This window comes from Sceloporus undulatus, chromosome 6 (genome assembly GCF_019175285.1).
Source record: "Sceloporus undulatus isolate JIND9_A2432 ecotype Alabama chromosome 6, SceUnd_v1.1, whole genome shotgun sequence".
In the NCBI taxonomy this organism is placed as follows: Eukaryota; Metazoa; Chordata; class Lepidosauria; order Squamata; family Phrynosomatidae; genus Sceloporus; species Sceloporus undulatus.
In genome coordinates this window covers 148157012-148176227 of record NC_056527.1, presented here as the reverse complement: position 1 = coordinate 148176227, position 19216 = coordinate 148157012, and the positions used below count along the sequence as shown (strand labels likewise).

Sequence of the window (19216 nt, the reverse complement as noted above, 5' to 3'; positions counted from 1 at the left end):
CTCCCCAATGCATGCCTGGAAACTCAGCTGAACATACCATGTCATTCCCTAAAGGTGGAAGGTTGTCAACTTCGGTGAGGTCAGCTTGGGCCTGCTGGACAGCATGCATACTGGTGTTGATGGTCCCCATCAAGGCTTGCTGGGCAGATGTCTGAGAAGAGAAAGGAAGGGGAAAAGACTTGACAACCAGTGTGCACACAGCTGGACAGAGTGAGCAGATTTTCAAAGCAAAGGCTTCCCATCTCCGCCATTTGCAGAGAGAGATAATAATGAAAATCATCATCTTAAATCAGATAGATATATAGATGAATATAATATCTGCCTTTGTAAAGCAACAGCAATTTTTTATTATCTTGGTTTCACAGTCTCCCACATGTTACTTGGAAAATGTACTTCCAAGATTACAATGCCCTGAATTCTACACTGGCTGGACGATTGCATGAGCTGCAACTTTCCCTAACTCTGGAGATGGTGGAGTAGCTGGAAAGGTCTCCCAAGGTATCCAGGAGAACTCCTGGTTGCTTGGGACTCTGCTTTTAGAAGACAAACCCACCACCTTGAACTAGGCTGGAAAGTATGACCAAGTATTTGGGAAAGCTTTTTGGGATATGTCAAGAAGACTTTGGCAGTAGAAGAAAGAAATCCTGCATCTATACTTGTAAGTACCTGTTGGGCACTCAAAGGCTAACAGAATTGGAAGGCCAAGGAAGGAGATGCTTACCAATGGGGGCATGTGGCCCCGGTGCATTTGGCCCACTGTGACCTGCTGTTGGGGCGAAGGCATACTGCCAACATTGAAGGTCTCTGGACCAGTGGAGCCCGAACGCATGACAGCTGGCAATGCAACGGAGCCATGTTCTACCTTCCCTGTTCGGTTGAATTGTTGTTGCAAGATAGTTGACCTACAAAGCAAAGCACAGGATTGGCTCATGAATGCTGGCATCTTGTCTTTCACTGTTACCATCACCATCACTATTCTTTACCTTGAAAATAGTATTGACCTATTCTAGAGAGGGGTAAGGCACACTCTATCAGCCTCCAAGGAAGGCAAAAGCATGCCTCCTCTGAACAAATCTTGCCAAGAAGTGTTGCCTTAGGGCCACCATAAGTCAGAGACGATGTGAAGATACACAACAGCAATTCTGGAGTAGCTTGATATCCTAAGATTTACAACTTTAAATCAAGGTAAAAAGCTGCCACTGAAGACCTCTTACCTTCCTGTCTCTACCAGACAAGGCGGTGTGGGTGCTGGGACCGAATCAAGGGCTGAGTTTACTCCTCCTTCTCTTCATCACCATTATTATTATTATTATTACTCTCCCTGCCTTTGGGTTTTGCATTTTAATGGAGAGGGAGGCCAAAGAGTAGCCACTGAGAAGGTCTTTCTTCCCTCTCATGTCCTCAATGGACCTGCTTGCAATGGTGGTGGTCTGAGAGAAGGGCCTCCTCACTTGTGGACCTCCAAGCCCAAATAGGCTTATAAGGGAAATTATACCATCCTTTGACTAGTCCAAACCTAAGCTGGACAGATGTGCAAACATACTTTTTAGGTGATACGGATTCTTCCAACATGGTTGACTCTTCATCCCCTTCTAATCCAAATCGGTCTTTGCTTTGCTTCTGTGGAAGAGGAGAGAACACAGAGGTCAGCTCCAGCACTTTCCTCTTCTTAGCCATCCATCCCCTTCTGCAAACTAAGAGTCACTTCTCATAACACAAGGGAATCCTCCACCCTTAAATCAACTGACCGTAGCCTCCAAACAGCTCCTAATTTTGCTTTTCTCACAAAATTACAGTGACCTTGGCCAAGTCACACTCTCTCAGCCTCAAGGGAAGGCAATGGCAAACCTCCCTCTTAACAAAGCTTGCCAAGAAAACCCTATGATAGGTTTGCCATAAGTTGAGGGCACATAATAACAGGAAACACTGCATACTATAATCATGCTTACATTTTCATTCCTCGTAATAAGCATAAATAATTTCATTTACCAAAGTTCACAACATGACACAGCCCTTGAAAAGTTCACATTAAAAGTTGCCTTGAACCCCATTTTTGGGAAAAGGCAAGACATAAATCCAATCAATCAATCAGTCAATCAATCCCATAATGGATTCGTTGGTCCGAGACATAGATGCCACTCAGTGCACCACTGATTTAAAGTAGGAAATTTAAAGTAGGGTTTAAAGGGGGTGCCAATTCTTCCCTCCCAATTCTCCTTTCTCCCCCCTTCAATATTCAGAATTTACACAGAGAAATGCAGAGCAAGAACAAGGGAGCATTTCTTTGCTAGTAACCATTGCCCTCTTCCTCCAACTGCTTTGCAGCTAATTGCAGAGAGTCGCCACGCATGGCGCATCAGGCCATTGTTCTCCAGTAGAGAAAATTTCTCCTTCCTGGACCACAATAGCACTGATTGCCTTTCCCTGGGGTTTTGGCATTCAAGCTGTTTTGGACACGATCCAAAGAGCTACTTTAGTCGCACCCAGAGACTTTGGCTTTTGTAGTCTTTATAGCGGAGCTGCTCCTTGTTTCCAAAGTGTTTTTCAACAAGGCACAGGGAAGCGTGATGAGACAGGAGAGAGTGGCTGTTGGAGAAACACAAGTCCCCTTGGGAATGCTCAGACAAGTTCTCCAATTCTTTGGATTGCAGCCGCCTAACATTCAAGAGTCTGTTTCGGTTTAAAGAGGAGGAATGGAGGGAGGGAAAAGTCTTGGGGTACCTTTAACTCATTTATTTTGGCATATGCTTCCATGGCAGAGCTAGCATGGCGTAGTGATTTGAGCACTGGACCTCAATCCCAGGGTTCAAATCCTGCTGCTCAGGTGATCTCTCAACCTCAGAGGAAAGCAATGGCCAACCTTAGAAATATTGGTAAGAAAACTCTAGGAGGGGGTCAGAACTGACTTGAAGGTACAAAACAACAAATAATGAGCTTTTATGAATTACAGAGTTATTGAGTTTTTCCCTTATCCGGAATTCTGAAATATTCCAAAAATCCAAAGCATCTTCCATGGATGAATGAGAAAGGGACAACTTTGCATTTTGATGGCCCAGTGTACACAAACTTAGTTCCATGCACAGAATTATTAGAAATATTGTGTATAAAATTACATTCAAGCTATGTGCAAAAGGGGCACATGAAACATAATTTTGTGCTTAGACTGGGCCCCATCTCCAAAATATCACATTATGTACAGATATGCAAATTCGAGTATTCCAAAATCTAAAAAAATCTAAAATCCAAAAGACCACTGGTCCCAAGCATTTTGGATAAGGAAGACTTGATCTGTATAACTCAGTTCCTTAGATACACTATGGTACACCATCAATGCATCTGAGGACATGGATTGTAATTCACGCACCTTAATACTAAAATGAATCTGAAAAGGTGCGAATTCCTTAACATATACTTTGTGCCTTGCAACTCTTTCCTCATCAGTTTTGGAGATATCCTCTAGTTCAGCTATTCCCAAACTTTGGTTCTCCAGGTGTTTTGGACTTGATCTCCCAAAAGTCCCAGCCAGTTTGGCCAACACTCAGGAGTTCTGGAAGCCAAAATCAAAAACATCTGAAGGACCACAGTTTGGGAACCACTCCTCCAGTTCCTCCAATAAGAGAACGAGGCTTCCAACTTTGCATTCTCCATTTCTGAGGCTCAGCCGAATTGTGCCTAAACTTTCCAGTTTGAGCTAATGGCTGTGAACATCTCTCCCACTTGGCCAAATACTTTGTCAATCTACCTCAGATGTGCTGGGACACAACTCCCACCATTTTCAACCAGCACAACCATGAGGCTGATGGGCACTACAGTCTGCTGTATCTCCCAATCCAGGGAATTGTGGTTTTCACTGATATGTGGCAATAGGAACGGCTCCCATGTTGGTCGACCGGTGAATCCATTACAGGTCTCAGTCCAAATTTAAAAGCTACCCTTGTAGTTGAACTCTTCCAAACACCACAGCCTCAACTGCTCACCCAGAACACACAAGCCAAAACACGCATTCAACATCACTGTCTGGAAACAACCATCACGACACCCTGTTAGTTTCCCAGCTGGATTGCCAGGGATGTACCTTTTTGAGGATGATATCGATGTAACCAGCAATTAGTTGAGAGATCTGCTCGCCTTCAGTAGTTTGTACAGAGTAGTAACTTTCTTGATACTCGCCGAAATCCTAAAGAAACAAGATGGCGGTGCTTTGGTTATTTTAAGTTAATATCTATGCATACCATTTTAAAGACCAGTAGGAAGGCAGGAAAAGGTTTACATCAGGAATGGGTGAAGTATGATCTGGGGCGGCATGCTGGGCCCCTCAGGGAAGTGACCTTTTTGAGGGGGCCAAAAAAAAGGGAAGAAAATAATTAACTGCTCCTAATAGCCATCATTAAATAATACAGGTTGTGGCAATATGTCAGTCGCTAGCCTGCCAATATGAAGGGTCCATTGTATAATAATCCATACAGAATACGTCATAATTCATGCAATTCTAATCTCTGTGCACTGCTTAAAGTCCATACATACTAATAGGAAATATAACTTTTGAAATTTCTGGAGTGGAGAATCTCGGTTTATTCTCTGGACAGAAATGAAATAAGTGAACTAGACTCAAGTTGTGTGATTTTTAAAAAACGCATGCAGACGAAAAAAGGGGCATGAGCAAGCCTTGAAGGACTGACCATGTAAGAAAAAGTTTCCTAAAGTGGGAAGAGAGCTTGGAGATGCATCTCCCTTTTTTCCTTGCGGGTTGCACTGGATGCTCCCCAGTTCTTATAGCTCCCCCCTTTCATCCCCAGCAAGGAATTACCAGAGTGAAACTTTTGGGGGAAGCTGCCCAGCGCTTGACAGTAGTCAGTGGCCACTCCTGCAAGACCTCCTTGGTCTTTTCATCCACGCGCATCACCGACTCTTTGGTGATCCCCAGCAAACGCGGAACCAGTTTGTTTTTCCCCTTCATCTTCTCCTGCGGGGGAAGAAACCAGACATTATCCAAGTTTCACTTCCACTCAGGATGCAAAACTTTGGGATTGTAAGAAGATGCCCACATACCTTGTTTCAAGAACTGGTTATGAGTTTAGATAAGGAGCAGATTTTTGCAGCCTCTCCCCAAACAACTCCATAAACTCCACTGAAAAATGATCTGCAGTTTGCACCGGAGTATCCGCAATGATAGTCATTACCAAACATGCAATCGTCTGTCTATTTTGCATGGATTTGCATGGCTGCGCATTTCCGGCAGAGGGAGGACAAACTGATGCATCAAGAAGCGATTGAACAGAATTGTCTCCCTCCATGCAACACAATTTAACGATTCGTGTAGGAACATATTTTACCCTCTCTTTGGGTTGTTAAATCCAGATTTTTATCTCCTTCAGCCTAGCATTGGAAGTCCACATGTGGTCATGCACACATTTTGTGCACATGCAGTTTCGCTATTTGTAAAATGAGAGCTGAGCTGGAAAAAAAAAATCAAAGCTCATTCCCCTGAAAGCTGAAGGCATCTGCCCTGGAAAAAAAATGACCCAGGGTCAGCAGCGTCTTGCATGGCCAAGCCTTTCCTTGCAAGGGTCAGCAACAGAATTTAATTGTTCATCCAATTAATGCAATCACTCATCCCGGTTCCAGCCAAAATCCCTCCCCAGACCACTTACCTTAACAAGGAAAAAGGAGACGCCGTACGTCCTCAGAGACCGGGCCAGCTTCACATACTTCACCTTGGCTTCTATTTCTGTCATCTCACCACAGTTTTTGTGTTCCTGCAAATTAAGCATCAAATTGATCAGTTTCTTATGGTGGGAAAACCTACCCAAGTGGATAGGATCAGATGGATCTAACCCTCACCTGAACAATGTTCAATTCTCAATCCAGCAACATTTTCCTCTCTTTGAGCTCTTGTTTCATGCCATTCAAAAGCTGACCAATTCTATCTGCTAATTCCTGCCCCTTAAACCATTTTCTTCTTACGTTTTTGACACCAAAAAAAGACCCAGCCAAGAAGATTCATTGGTCCTCATCCTTTGGGAAAGCAAATTATTTTTGCTCTGCTGTGTGTTAGCAAAATAACAGCTCCTGCTGAATTGCTCTTCTCTGTCCAAACGCTCTGAAAAACTGTGTGTCTGTTTTGTGTGTGTGTTTGTCAGCCTTCATTAATCCCTATGAGTCCAGTGATATTCCCGGGACAGAGCATTAGCATGTGCAATGACATTTCCTTGGTGCTAGCAGGACCGCTGTAGTCTTTTGCCAACAGCTCTTTCTAAAAAGGGCTCCGACAAATTAAACTGACACCGGGCATCTTCCGACTTGTAACAAAACCAAGGCGACCAAAGTCTACGGGGGCTGGAATCAGAAAATGGATATATCTGGTGCAATTAGAGATGGAAAATTCTGAGAATTCTGAAAATGGTGGTGCTGATAAAGGAAGAGAACTCTGCTTTCCCCCCCATTTGGGGCAGGAAACCCCCCAGACATTTTCATAAAGATTGAAAAAAAATATATTAGTACCTCCTTATAGACAGAAGCCACTTTGGTATTTTAGGAATGCAAAATGTGTCAAATTTGCTCAAGCATAAAATGACCATGCTTGGCGTTTTATAACTTCAATTTATTTAGCGATAAATACAAACAGGATTTGCTTTTTAATTTTTTCCCCATTTTTCTTACAAATCAAGGCAAAATGCCCTGAACTGTAAGGAACTTGTTTGGTTTTGCCTATTTATGAGAAGCAGGCAACAAAACAAAATAAAACAAGCAGGACATATGTGTGTGTGTTTGTGTGTCCATGAGTCTTGACGTTACTAGTCAACTTATGGCAACCCCATGAATTTCATAGGGTTTTCCTTAGGCAAGGAAGAGGTTCCTTCCTCTGAAATATAGCCCTGATACTTGTTGGTGGTCTCCCATTCAAGGACTAGCCAGGACTGACCTTGCTTAGATTCGAAGATCAGATGGGAATCTTGTACCTTTAGGGCATTTAGGTCCTGTGCTATATGGTTAATAATTCTGAAGAGCGGAACAGCTGTCCAGATGTTATTGGACTACAACTCCCAGCATCCCTAGCCAGCACAGTCAATGGAGAGGAATGTTGAAAGTTGCAGCCCATCAATAGCTAGAATTTCATGGATTCTCCATCCTTGTTTTAAATTTAACACCAAATGTTTATGTAGTTTTCGTACTTAGCGTACAACCCATCCTACAATTGATCTGAAAGCCCCAACTACCAAAGGGTTAGATCAGGGATACACTGATCCCATACAGTTCTCCAGATGCTGTTGGGCTGTAAGTCCCATCAGCCCTGGTCAGCGTAGCAAATGTAAGGAATGCTAAGAACTGAGTCCAGAAGCATAAGGAGAGCCACACCATTCTTACTCGTCCTTTAGGTCTGCCTTGATGCTCCCTAGATGTTATGCTGTGCATCTTCCATCATCCTCATGTCTGTGCTCTCTGGGATGATAAGAGCTATAGTCTTGCCCATCTAGAGATTGCCATGTTGGAGTAGAACATTTTTATCACAATGCAATGAGGTCCTAATCTTGACCCACAGTCCCCCAAACTGCTGCTATCCATTGGCTGGTGAATCCATTCCAGAATTTGCTCCGATGGATTTCTCCAAGATGCTGAAACTATAAAAGCTTGGAAAGCCTTTTAGAAAATCTGGAGTGGATTCACTGCCCCCCTGACATGGAGAGCAAGCAGTCAAGCTATCATAGAAATCTGGAAAACCTTTTTATCGCTCTATCCTATGACCTTGTTTAATAGCCAATGGAAATCAACAATACACGGAGCGCCAGGCATTCTGGTTTCGCCGACAAGAAGAAAACTGAGCACATTGTGTCAACAAAACAGACCAAAAAACATAGCCCTTACATAACCGACTTCCCTCCCTTCCCTTGCAAATGCTTCCTTTTTGCCGTCTACATCGTAGAGCGTAAAGCGTGAAAAATGTGCTCATTTTCTTGAAGAAAACGCACTGAAATGCAAAAATAAAAATTACGAAAGAGCTTTCCAGTGACACACAAAATGGGAATTAGGAGTGCAAGTTTGCCAAAGGGGTTGGAAGGAGGCAATAAAACCGTCTGCTTCTTTTACACTTGAGTTGGTGTTAGTTTACCACTGAAGCGAAAGGCAAAAATATCACATATCTATAATAAAGCTGGAAGGGGGAAAAAGAAGGAGAAGAAGAAGAAATCAACCTCTTAATTACCTGAAAGATCCTCTTCTCAGCCCCTCTTTGCTTGATGTATTCTTTCGGAAGAAATTCTTTGAGGCTGGGAAAGCAAAATGAACAAATAGAGTCACGTTTACCAGAGATGCACTTGCCTTTTCCACGTTTGGAAGCATCAGAATCCAGAGATGGGGAGGTTCAACCCTTTTGTTCATGTGATTTCTAGTACTCTTCAATCTCCTTGGTCCCTGATTGGCTACCTGCCTCCCTCCCTTCCAGAGGCAACCAATCAGGGCAGCCCACTTTAAAAATTTTATTGGTGGGGGCATAAAATGAAGTCGCCAATTAGAATCATGCACAGCCAGAACCTATTTTTGTGCATCTCAACTTCACGCATCCCCAGGTATGCAAGAAATCTGGCTCCACTTGGCACAATGAAAATCCAACTCCATGTTTGCATTTTGCTATTGCTTTGAAAGCAGCAGTCCATAAAAATCCAGAATTAAGTTGATTTATTAAGCATTCATACATGCCCTCCCTCTTTAACTGAATGATGCAGAAAATGGTTGCAAACAAAGGACTTAGCCTGGGCTACGATGAGCAACGCATGCTGTATGTCACCAGATATTGGAGATTTTGATTCTTTCCATGCTATGAGGAAAATGGGATTGAGAGTTTCCAAAAGTTTGGTGCAACCACCAGCAAGTCCTGTGTCTTACACCTGTCTGACTTCATGCAAGATGGAGAACAGGGGCCACCCTGGCAAATGTCTGAGCCAGATTTGCTAAAGACAAAGGCAGTTCTTGAGATAATTCGGCATTGACGGTTTGAAACGGGCAACATCACCCCTTTAATAGTTACACAACAATGCTGATATCCATATAAATGTGGGTTCATTGCCCCATTGGCAATGTCCGCACAAGGAGAAGGAGAATCTGTGGTTTTATTTAGCTGCAGCAAATAGATGTCAGCAGTCTCATGACTCCAACAAAACTGACACAAGGGAACGAAACAGATATTCATGCATATATATTTTTTGGTAGTTCACTGGGGAATATTCTCAATAAACAACCATAGCTGTATGATAAATGTGGCTGTATAACTGGCCACCTGTTTCCATGGAGTCTACATCCACGGATTCAACCCAATACAGTTTGGAATATATTCACACAGAAAAGACACACCAATTTGGAATTGCACAGTGCTGCATGCTTTTATGAGCCTACTTGGGGATTTCCAAAAACCCCACTTTCCTGACCCCTTTTCCAAGCTGGGTGAATCCTTCTTGGAGACCCATAAATAATCCAATTCATCCAAAGGTTGTGCCTGGCTGTCCTCCATGTTTCAACACACCTGCTCCTTAACCCACAATAGAGCTTAGGAAAGTTTCTTTCTTGGACTACAGCTCCCAGAATCCCCAGCTAGGACAGTCATAGGTCATGCTGTGTGGGTGATTATAGGAGATGTAAACTCTTCAAAACTGTTTCAAGTTTTGCTAGACCTTTGGGAGCTGATTCATTGATTGAATTCTTGGAACTTAAACTACTGGGGAATAAAGATCGACATTTTAAAAAATTAAATCAATCTCCTTTCCCTCCTTCTCTCCTCAAAGGAGAAGATAATATTTTGACAGAGGAAATCAGGTCATGCAGCCTTAAACCAGAAGCAACAGTGACAAGAAGTAACTCCGGATGTCAGGTGGGAAAATAATAGGAGACGCTACGCAACCCTCGGAGGAAAATCATGACAGTTATGCAATTGTTACACAACCAATTTGGGAGTAAGGGAGGGGACGGCAAAGAGAACACAATGCAAAAGGCATCCTGCAGCAATTATGGATTGCTGCAAAAGTGTGACGGGCAAAGCAGCCGCCAGAAGGAAACCAAGAGGAACCGTTAGCACAGATTACAAATTCAGGTCTACCCTGTTTTTCTTGAGGCTGGTCTGGTCCATAAGACAGCATCCGAAAGGCACCTTCTCCCCACTTTGTGCCTTTCACCAGAATTGGGAATGCCTCCTCTGCTTTATTGCCATTGTTTCACTGTGTGAGTGTCTAGATTTTGTCCAAAGGACCACAATCCCTGAATGTGACACCTTTGGCCAAAACTCTCTGGACAAGGTCTTGAGTCCGGCATTTGGACAGCATACATTAGAGGGTGGTCAATGTGGGATGAGAGCCAGCATGGCTTCAGGGCTTAGATGCTTGACTATAACACTGGAGGCCAGGGTTTGATTTGTCAGTTCAGCCATGAAACCTACTTTGTGACCATAGGTAAGTCACACTCTCACAGCCTCACAGGAAGGCAATGGCAAACCTCCTCTGAACAAACCTTGCCAAGGAAAACCCAGGATAGGGTAGCCTTAGGAGCACCATAAGTCAGAAATTACTTGAAGGCACACGACAGCAGCAACAAACTGTGGGAAACTTAGGGGGATGCATTACGAGACCGTGGTGGGCCAGATCCCCCGCACTGCATCCCACCAAAACTCGCTTTAGGGTGCTTGGGAACATTACTGGCATGCCTTTGCTCCCTCCTGTGGGACTTTAAGGCCAGAAAATGAATTTTTAAACTTTTGTTGTACGTTGTTGCCGTGTGCCTTCAAGTCCTCTCCAATTTATGGCAGCCTTAAGATGAACTTATTCTGGGGTTTTCCTGGCAACATTAGTTCAGAGGAAGTTTCCCATTGCCGTCCTCTGAGGTTGAGAGAGTGTGACTTGCCCATGGTCATCCAGTGGGTTTCCATGGCTAAGTCGGGAATCTCCAAACTCGAATTATGATTCCATGCTGAAGACCCCTGGACAAGAACCATTTCCCAGGCATCACACCTAGGTTCACATTAAACCCAAAGTTTAATTTGAGTTGGTGGGGGATCTTACTCTAAAAATCCAGGTTTGTGTTTGTGCTCAACATGAGGTCCAAACTGGATCTGGGCTTGGAACCCTCCAAATTCACAGGCCTTCTCAAAGGATACAGGATGGGAACCATTCAGAATGTCATCCCGGGCCTGTAGAGAAGAAAAAGAATTACCAAAGATGCCATGTTACATCCAAGATGCCGTCACATTGGTGGAGAAAGTACAGTTGCTGTTGTTATCGTTGTTGTGTGCCTTCAAGTCTGACATATGGCGAGCTGGAGGCAAACCTATCATGGGCTTTTCTTGGGAAGATTTGTTCAGAGGAGGTTTGCCCTTATTCACTCTCTCTGAGGCTGAGAGTGTGTGACTTGTCCAAGGGCACTCAGTGGGTTTCCATGGCTGAGCCATGGTTCTAGCTCAGCACTGCACAACATGCTGGTTTATGAAATTACAGTCCATGTGGCCCCATAGGGCCACATTTTCACCCACTGGACTTCCAAATTATTTTTGGGGTGGGAGTTCAAAATCCAAAAATTGTTTCACTCCCAAATGTCTTCTAGGGATGTGGGTCATTGTCGCAAGGTTTCCGTCCCCCGCCGTTGTTTTTAAGCCCAGGAGAGGCTTTTTTCCTAACCAGAAGTGAATTTTGGATCTCTAAAATGGCCCAGAGGCTTCTCAAAACATGGCAAAATTGGCCAAAGCTGCATCCACACTGCAGAATTAATGCAGTTTAACACCACTTTAACTGCCTTGACTCTACCCTACAGAATCCCAGGATCTATAGTTTGGTGAGGCACTAGAGCTCTCTCACAAAACAGGCTGAATACCCCACTAGGCTACAAATCCCAGTATTCCATTGGATGGAGCCATGATAGTTAAAGTGGGATCAAACTGCTTCACTTCTGAGTGTGGATACATCCCTGGAATGCCACTTTTGCACATGCTGGGTGAGGTATGCATTCTGGGAACTGAAGTCCAAAAAAAAAACCAATTCTAAATTATGGCATTTATATTACGAAAGAAGGCAAGGTTGCTGGTAGGAAAATATTATTTGCTTTGAATAGAGAGATTCCTCCCTTCCAGAGTTTGGCGTACCTGAACATAAAGGAGGTTGAGCTGAACTGGATCTCTTGAATCTACATTCTGGTCTGAATAGAAGAACTTGCGTCTTAGCAGCAGCGTCTCGTTCTCATCCACTCCTTGCTCGCGAAACGTCCGACTGTGGTCTAGCCAGTTTACTATTTGGAAAAAGAAGACATAAGTCAGGTGCCCTAAAAGACAGCTTTATCTTTTTCTCTCCCTCTGACACTACAAACCCAGGGATCATGCATGCCAGCAATTGTGATAAAACGGGCAGAATCGTATTATTACTCTCAGGTGGAGCAGACCCATTGGATCAAGGAGATTTACCAGTATGGGGACACATCCTTCAACAATGGACTCAATGGGTCTGCTTTAGCTGGGATTAACAAATCCAATGCCAGCTATAAAGTACAATCTATCCAAATGGTGTTTCCATAATATGGCGATAAATTGGCTCACCTATAAACAGAGGTGTTACTAGGGGAGTGCAGATTGCACAAGTGACACCCTAAAGGGGAATGACAATACAGTACCACCACCACCAACAACAACAACAACTTACTTATAGCCCGCCTTTCTCCCAGTATAGGGACTCAAGGTGGTGCTTAACACTATTCTCTGCAAGATCTGATGCTGAATATTCACAATATTTGAATTACAGGTTTTGGTTTTCACAACCATCGGGATTCCACATCTGCCTTTGGGCAAAAATAGACCGTGCTTCCCTTCAAAAACCTGGACCCACTAAATGCATGTTGCAAGCTGGATGTGAGTGTGAGACGCCGGGTCAAGTTGCACTCATCTCCTCTTGGAGGGCTTTCCAAAACGCAACAGAAACAGCTGCATGAATGCAATGAAGATGTAAAGGCTAACCACCAATTATTTAGTCGCAATGTCGAGACACCTTACCTTTCTTTCACGTCGAGGCACTACATCCATAAAGTACCAGATGTGATATTTTTTTTTACATTTCATGGCTTTGTTTGTGTGTGTGTGGGGGGGAGTGTGACGTACAAAACTGCATTAGTCTCTACAGAAAGCTTTGTGCAAAAATATTGTATTTTCCAACATATAAGATGACTTTTGAACCCTTTTAAATCTTGTCAAAAGTTGGGGGTTGTCTTATACACCGGGTAAACCCAGATTCCTCAGGCGGGTAGGGAGCCCCGCGGCCCAGTGCGCGCACCCGGCCTCCTCCTGCCCTCCAGCCCTTTAGAGGCCTGCTGGAGCTGGCGTGCACCCGGCCTGCTCCTTCCTTCAAGGCCGAAAGAGAGCCCTGCGGCTTGGCATCTGCGCGCCCAGCCTACTCCTGCCTTCCGAGGCCTCCAAGGAGGCCAGAAGACAGTCGCACGGCCTGGCGCGTACCCGCCCTGCTCCTGCCTTACAAGGCCTCTGAGGAGGCCGGAAGACAGCCCTGCGGCCCGGTGCGTGCCCGCCCTGCTCCTGCCTTCCAGCCCTTTGGAGGCCTGCTGGAGCTGGCGTGCGCCAGGCTTGCTCCTTCCTTCCCAGGCATCCGAGGAGGCCCAGGCCTCCACAGAGGCAGGAAGAGAGCAGCACAACCTGGCGCGTGCACCCAGCCTGCTCTGTGGCCTGGTGCAATTGCCACCGGCCTCCTCCCGCCTTCCAGGGGTAGACTTCTATGGTGAGTATATAGCAGTCTATATTTTTACTTGAAAAGTTGGGGGGTCGTCTCATACGCTGGAAAATATGGTACATGATTTGAGGGGTTGGGGGTTTTTTTTGCAAAAAAAGGAATGAAATGTGAAAAGTCATTGAAAAACAAGATGAAAATCCTCAGAATCTTTCACAGTACAGACGAGACTTCTTACAATGATTTGTGTGTGTGTGTGTGTGTGTACATATATGTGTGTAGATCATACACACATGTATGAATCTTTGTAAAATGATTAGGAAAAGATTTTGAGAATTCTCATCTTGCACTCTCTCTCTCTCTGTATAGATATAGATACATATTGTATGCCAGAATGAAATAAATGAAAATGTACATTTCCTCCAACAGAACGCTAGAGCCTTCAGTTTGCTTTCCCCACTTTGCTACATGGATGCCATTGTATTCCAATATTGTAAAAGAAATTGGGGTCTCAGAGTATATTATATTAACATATCTAGATCTGTTCTGGGAGGCTGAGTCGAAGAGCATCAGTAGTTTATGCTCCCAATTCATTTATTTATTTCCCTGTCAGCTGCAGATCTGAATAATTTTTTGTTTCCTAGGATACCGTAGGACTTACATCAAGATCCTGGGAGACTCGGCACATCCCAGATTCAGTGCAGTGCTGAGCCATTTATAAAGTGATACAGTCCTCAGGATTAATGGGGTAACCATCCAAACATGCGCAACGGGACCACCTTTCCATCAAGGAGTACCACAAAACCCATAGATTTATTTATTTATTTAGCCAAGGTGGCAATAGTTGTACCCTGATATTCAGTGCTGGTTTTCACTGTCCAAAAAGACAATCGAGGCTGAACACTTTACTAAACTACAAATCCCAGAATTCCATAGCACTGAAGCATGGCAGTTAAAGTGGTGTCAAACTGCATTACTTCTGCAATTCAGAGGCAGCCTCAAAATGCATCACTGCTGCTTTGCTGAGGGAATATGGGGCCCCTTTCTTGGCACCAGTTGCCACCCAGCAAGCTCCAGGATTTCCAATTAAAAGGACCAGTTAGCAGGTGATGAGAAAGAGCCTTCTTTGTCGGAGACCCTGGAAAATTGCTGCCAGTCACAGTCGATGATCCTAGCCTAAATGGAAAACTGGGCTGACCTGGGACTGAGCAATTTTACACATTCCTCAGAATCAGTTTCATTGTGATCACCAACAACGTTCAGCCAGTTTCGACCTTTATAAAATGGGATGGCATTGTTCTATTTTGGCTCGTGCCAAATGGAAAGTTAAATAGCAACAACAGCACCATAATAGGAATGCATTTCCCAAGTATTGTTTTTGCTTAGTCCGACTTTGTTCTTCATTGGATGGTTTTGATTTACAACTGGGAAACAATCCTCAAACCAGAATGGTGTGTATATATGTGTGTGTTAAACCAGGATAAGACCCTAAAGAAGCCAAACCAAACCCTTAAAACCGCCACTACTAACAGCTTGTGCATCGTGAACCTTCAACTTGGATCTCTGCTGAAGTGTCCGAACAAAGCCATCATTGTTTTCACTTCCTTTGCAAACTCTATTGATATTTCATGCTGCAGATTTTTGCAGGGGGAAAAACACCAAGGAACAAACTTGGCAAGTTGCACTGACCTCCAATAATCAATGTAAAAGGAAGAAAGACAGAGAAAGAAAGAGTGAAGAGCAATTTCATATTGAAAACGACATTCCTTAAACTATTAAGAGAAGTGGCCAGCAGAGGCCCAAGGCTATTTTGGGGGAAAGAAAAGGGGGCTGTAGACAGAGAAGACTTGTAGCTGTCGCTTGACAGATGCTATTGTTCCTTCGCCACATACAAAAGATTGCGCACTCATATGTCACATGTTTAATCAACTCAAGAAGGTCTGAGATCTCTGGATAAAACTGGATTAATGTACTTTTATAAGCATGCCTCGAACAAACCAACAAACCATCCACCTGCTTTTTAAGTTGCCCCAGTCAGCTAGTTTGCTTAAATGTAAACACAACTGGGAGCCAAATGGGCAACTCATTCAGATTAACTGATCTTGTTTAATAAGGTGCCATCAAAATGTGCACAATATGTTACAGAGAATGGGAGGCAAACTTTGCAGGAGGCTGGGGGCAAAATTTGCTCCATGGGTACGTTGTTGTTGTTGTTGCTGTTGTTGTTTTCCATACCCTCCCACAAGGTTTTGTAGCATGTCTTTGTAAAGTCTTGGCAAGAAATTGTGATGCTCTAAATGACTCTCTTCTCTGCAAACTTCTCTTTCTCCAAGAGCAGTCTGCAGAGAAGAGAGTCATTCAGAGCATCACAATTTCTTGCCAAGACTTTACAAAGACATGCTACAAAACCATGGAGGAAAATATGGAAAAACACTCCAGGTTTAAAGGTTGATGAGTCGAAATTTTGCATTGCATGGAGTTTTCTTTTCTTATTTTTTTAAAAAAATTGTGTATAATAGCTGCTTGCTAAATCACAATAAACCGTTTGGTTGCTGGAGAAAGTGGAAGTGACGTCGTGACATTTTCAGTTTCTCTTTGGGCCAATTCTGGATAAAATTCTATTTTTGTATTTTAATTAATTAATTTTGGAGGTTGGGTGGGAGGGAATAAAAGAAATAGAGAAAACAGTGTAATCGGCACAGAACTGCTATGTTCCTCAATTGTTGGGAAGAAACTTGGATTGCCAAAAATCTCAATAGGTCAGGTTACAAAATTCACATATGGCTGTACTGTGCAGAAAAAAGCATTTTCCGTGCAGAAGCCAATACATTTGCATGAAATAAATGCTGTTTTCGGCACAAAAACATAATGTGTGAATTTTGCGAAAAATAAGTCCCGAACTGTGAAATTTTTGAAGGCTTTCTCACAATGGGAAGAAAATGGCTAAAATTACTCACTTCTTCCACTGAGAAGAAAATCAGTGAAGCATTACATCCCCAACACACTCCCATCCACACAACTGTCCATCCTGGATGGGTTTCAGAAGGGCGTGGGATGGGGCAATGCATTTCTGTTGTAGGGAGCGGTGCTTTTCCATGGGCTCTGGGCCCATTATTCTCTCAGTATCTCCTCCCAATGCTCTGTAAACAAAGCTAATGAGTCCTTATGAGCAGCTGCAGATGTTATAATCCCAAGGAACAAACTGACAAAGCAGCAACCAGAAGATTTGCAATCTATGGGGGCGGATGAGCAAGAGACGCATCCCTGCTCGGTCTCTCCCTACAAATGTTACGATATTTCCCTTCCAACTAACCAGAAAAAAGAGGCAACATTGAAGGCTGTAACAATTCTCACCCTTCAAAATGAAAGCTTCCATTTATTCTCCCCATTTCTAGCACTGTAATGGCTTAACATTTCAGTTGAGCATTTAGAAAAGACAGTTTGGGCATCAGCAGAAAAAGGGCAGGGAAAGTGAACAAGAGAATGCAAATGCATTAAATATAAAGACTTCCAAGCACAAATGGTTTTTGGTAATGCAGTTTCTGCAATGCTGGTATTGTCACTAGTTAGTTAGCGCACAGCTGTTTTAATTGGTTCTAGATATCCAATTCCATTTTATTCTATTTGTGTATTTGATGGTCTTAAGACTTATTCTGTGGCCAGGCTGGTCAGTTGCATCTATTGGGAGTAGAGGAATAAAGGAACCAAAAGATGATTTATCTCAAGAATTACTTTCATCACGGGAGACGCTACTCACGGTCATCGTCCGTATGCAGCTTTGCCTTCAATTTCTCCATTTTCTTCTCGTCCCGTAACAGCGTGCGATCTTTCTTCAGCGTCCCTGTGTTCTCCTCTTTTTTTTCTTCATTGCTCTCCTGGATTAAGGAGTATTCTTCATAATTGGTTATTCCTAAAATGGCAAGCAGAGCCATCAATCCACCATCTAAACAGCAGGAACAAGTAGGAGGATTTTTAGAATGTCCAACGCAAATGGCTGCAATGCGAGCCCATTCACACTACACAATTATAGCAGTACAATTCTACTTTAATTGCCTATGGAATTGTGGGGTCTGAAGTTTAGGGAAGGGTATTTAAATATTTTAGTGCCTCCTCAAACTACACATCCCAAGGTTTCATAGGATGCGGCCATGGCAGCAAAGTGGAATTGCACTGCTATAATTCTGCAATGTGAAAAGGACCCAGGACAAGTCAGAAGCTTAAGACATTGCCTCCTTGTCGTTGTTGTGTTCCTTCAAGTCGTTCCCGACTTATGGTGACCCTATGGCAAAGCTATCATGGGGTTTTCTTGGCAGGTTTTGTTCAGAGGAGAATTGCCATTGCCTTCCCCTGAGGCTGAGAGAGTGTGACTTGCCCAGACACTTTAAAATACATACACGCTTCACACATCATAGGACACGGCTCCTTCAGCTATTTGATGCAGTGGAACAGCAGCTTTCCTTCCCCAGTCAGCTAAGACCAATATCATACAGTGTCCATTGGCTACAAATAATTTCTTTCTCTCCTGGAAACTTGCAAAGTACCAGCAAACAATGGATGGAGGTCCAGTACTGAGACATAGACCACTAAGAAACTCATATATATCCAAAATTCAAAGTGCTTCTGTCCCTAAGCATTTTGGCTAAGGGAGACTCGACTTGTACCAAAATGCATCCAACTGTGCAAAAAGCATACTTAAGCACTATTAGCTGAACCTCATGTCATGCACAGGGAATTGAGAATAGATACCGGTGCATCATTGCTTTGCGGTCTGTTTTTGACCTTACCTATCCGGCTGCAAATGGTCACTAGCAACTCCCCAATGGTTTTAGAGTCGTCCACCATCACCGTTTTCACTGACCCATCCAACATCCGTATCTTCTGAGGCCTCTGCTTCTTTTTGTATTCCAGAATATCCTAAGATGCCAAACCACAAGGATAATTTATGAGGCAGACGGACACAAATACTCTCCTTAAAGGTTGTTGAAGTTCCGAAAATAACATTTTTTAAAAAAACAATAGTTATAGTGCATTTGTTAACTGGTCTTAGATGGGAGTGGGCAATGGGCTCTGTGGATGCTCAAATCCTGATATCCAATCCCGCCACTGGATAATATGGTGCATGGCAATTTGCGGATGCTCAAATCCTGATAGTGCTATTGGATAATATGAGGCATAGTGATTTGTGGATGTTCAGGTCCTGATACCTGACACTGCTATTGGATAATATGGGGCATAGCAATCTATGGTTGCTCAAATCCTGATATTGATACCACCATCGGATAATATGGGACATGGCAATTTGCAACTGTTCAGATCCCAATATCCAGTTCCACCACTGGATAACATGAGGCACAGTAATCTGCGGATGCTCAAATCCTGATACCAGGATGGAAAGTCTGTTGATATCAAGGTCCCACTATACTAATAATCAATTTCCAGTGATGAAAGCATTCCATTATATTATGGGTGTAATATATTATGGCTGTAACTCATCCCTTCCTTAATTTAAAAACTGGAATATTAGC

General features: G+C 43.4%; 1 protein-coding gene across 2 annotated transcripts in view; it reads right to left on the bottom strand.

Moving 5' to 3' along the window:
• The window catches only part of LOC121932589 (talin-2-like), a 56869-nt gene that overhangs the window by 15666 nt on the left and 21987 nt on the right, over positions 1–19216 (bottom strand). For both annotated transcript variants that reach the window (XM_042471378.1, XM_042471377.1), the window contains exons 4-14: positions 18476–18605; positions 17449–17601; positions 12113–12255; positions 11040–11167; positions 8201–8264; positions 5652–5756; positions 4808–4963; positions 4076–4177; positions 1544–1620; positions 722–902; positions 38–151 (exon numbers count right to left, since the gene is read on the bottom strand). In XM_042471378.1, the coding sequence (XP_042327312.1) occupies positions 38–151; positions 722–902; positions 1544–1620; positions 4076–4177; positions 4808–4963; positions 5652–5756; positions 8201–8264; positions 11040–11167; positions 12113–12255; positions 17449–17601; positions 18476–18605 (1353 nt within the window). The remainder of the gene's footprint in view (positions 1–37; positions 152–721; positions 903–1543; positions 1621–4075; positions 4178–4807; positions 4964–5651; positions 5757–8200; positions 8265–11039; positions 11168–12112; positions 12256–17448; positions 17602–18475; positions 18606–19216) is intronic.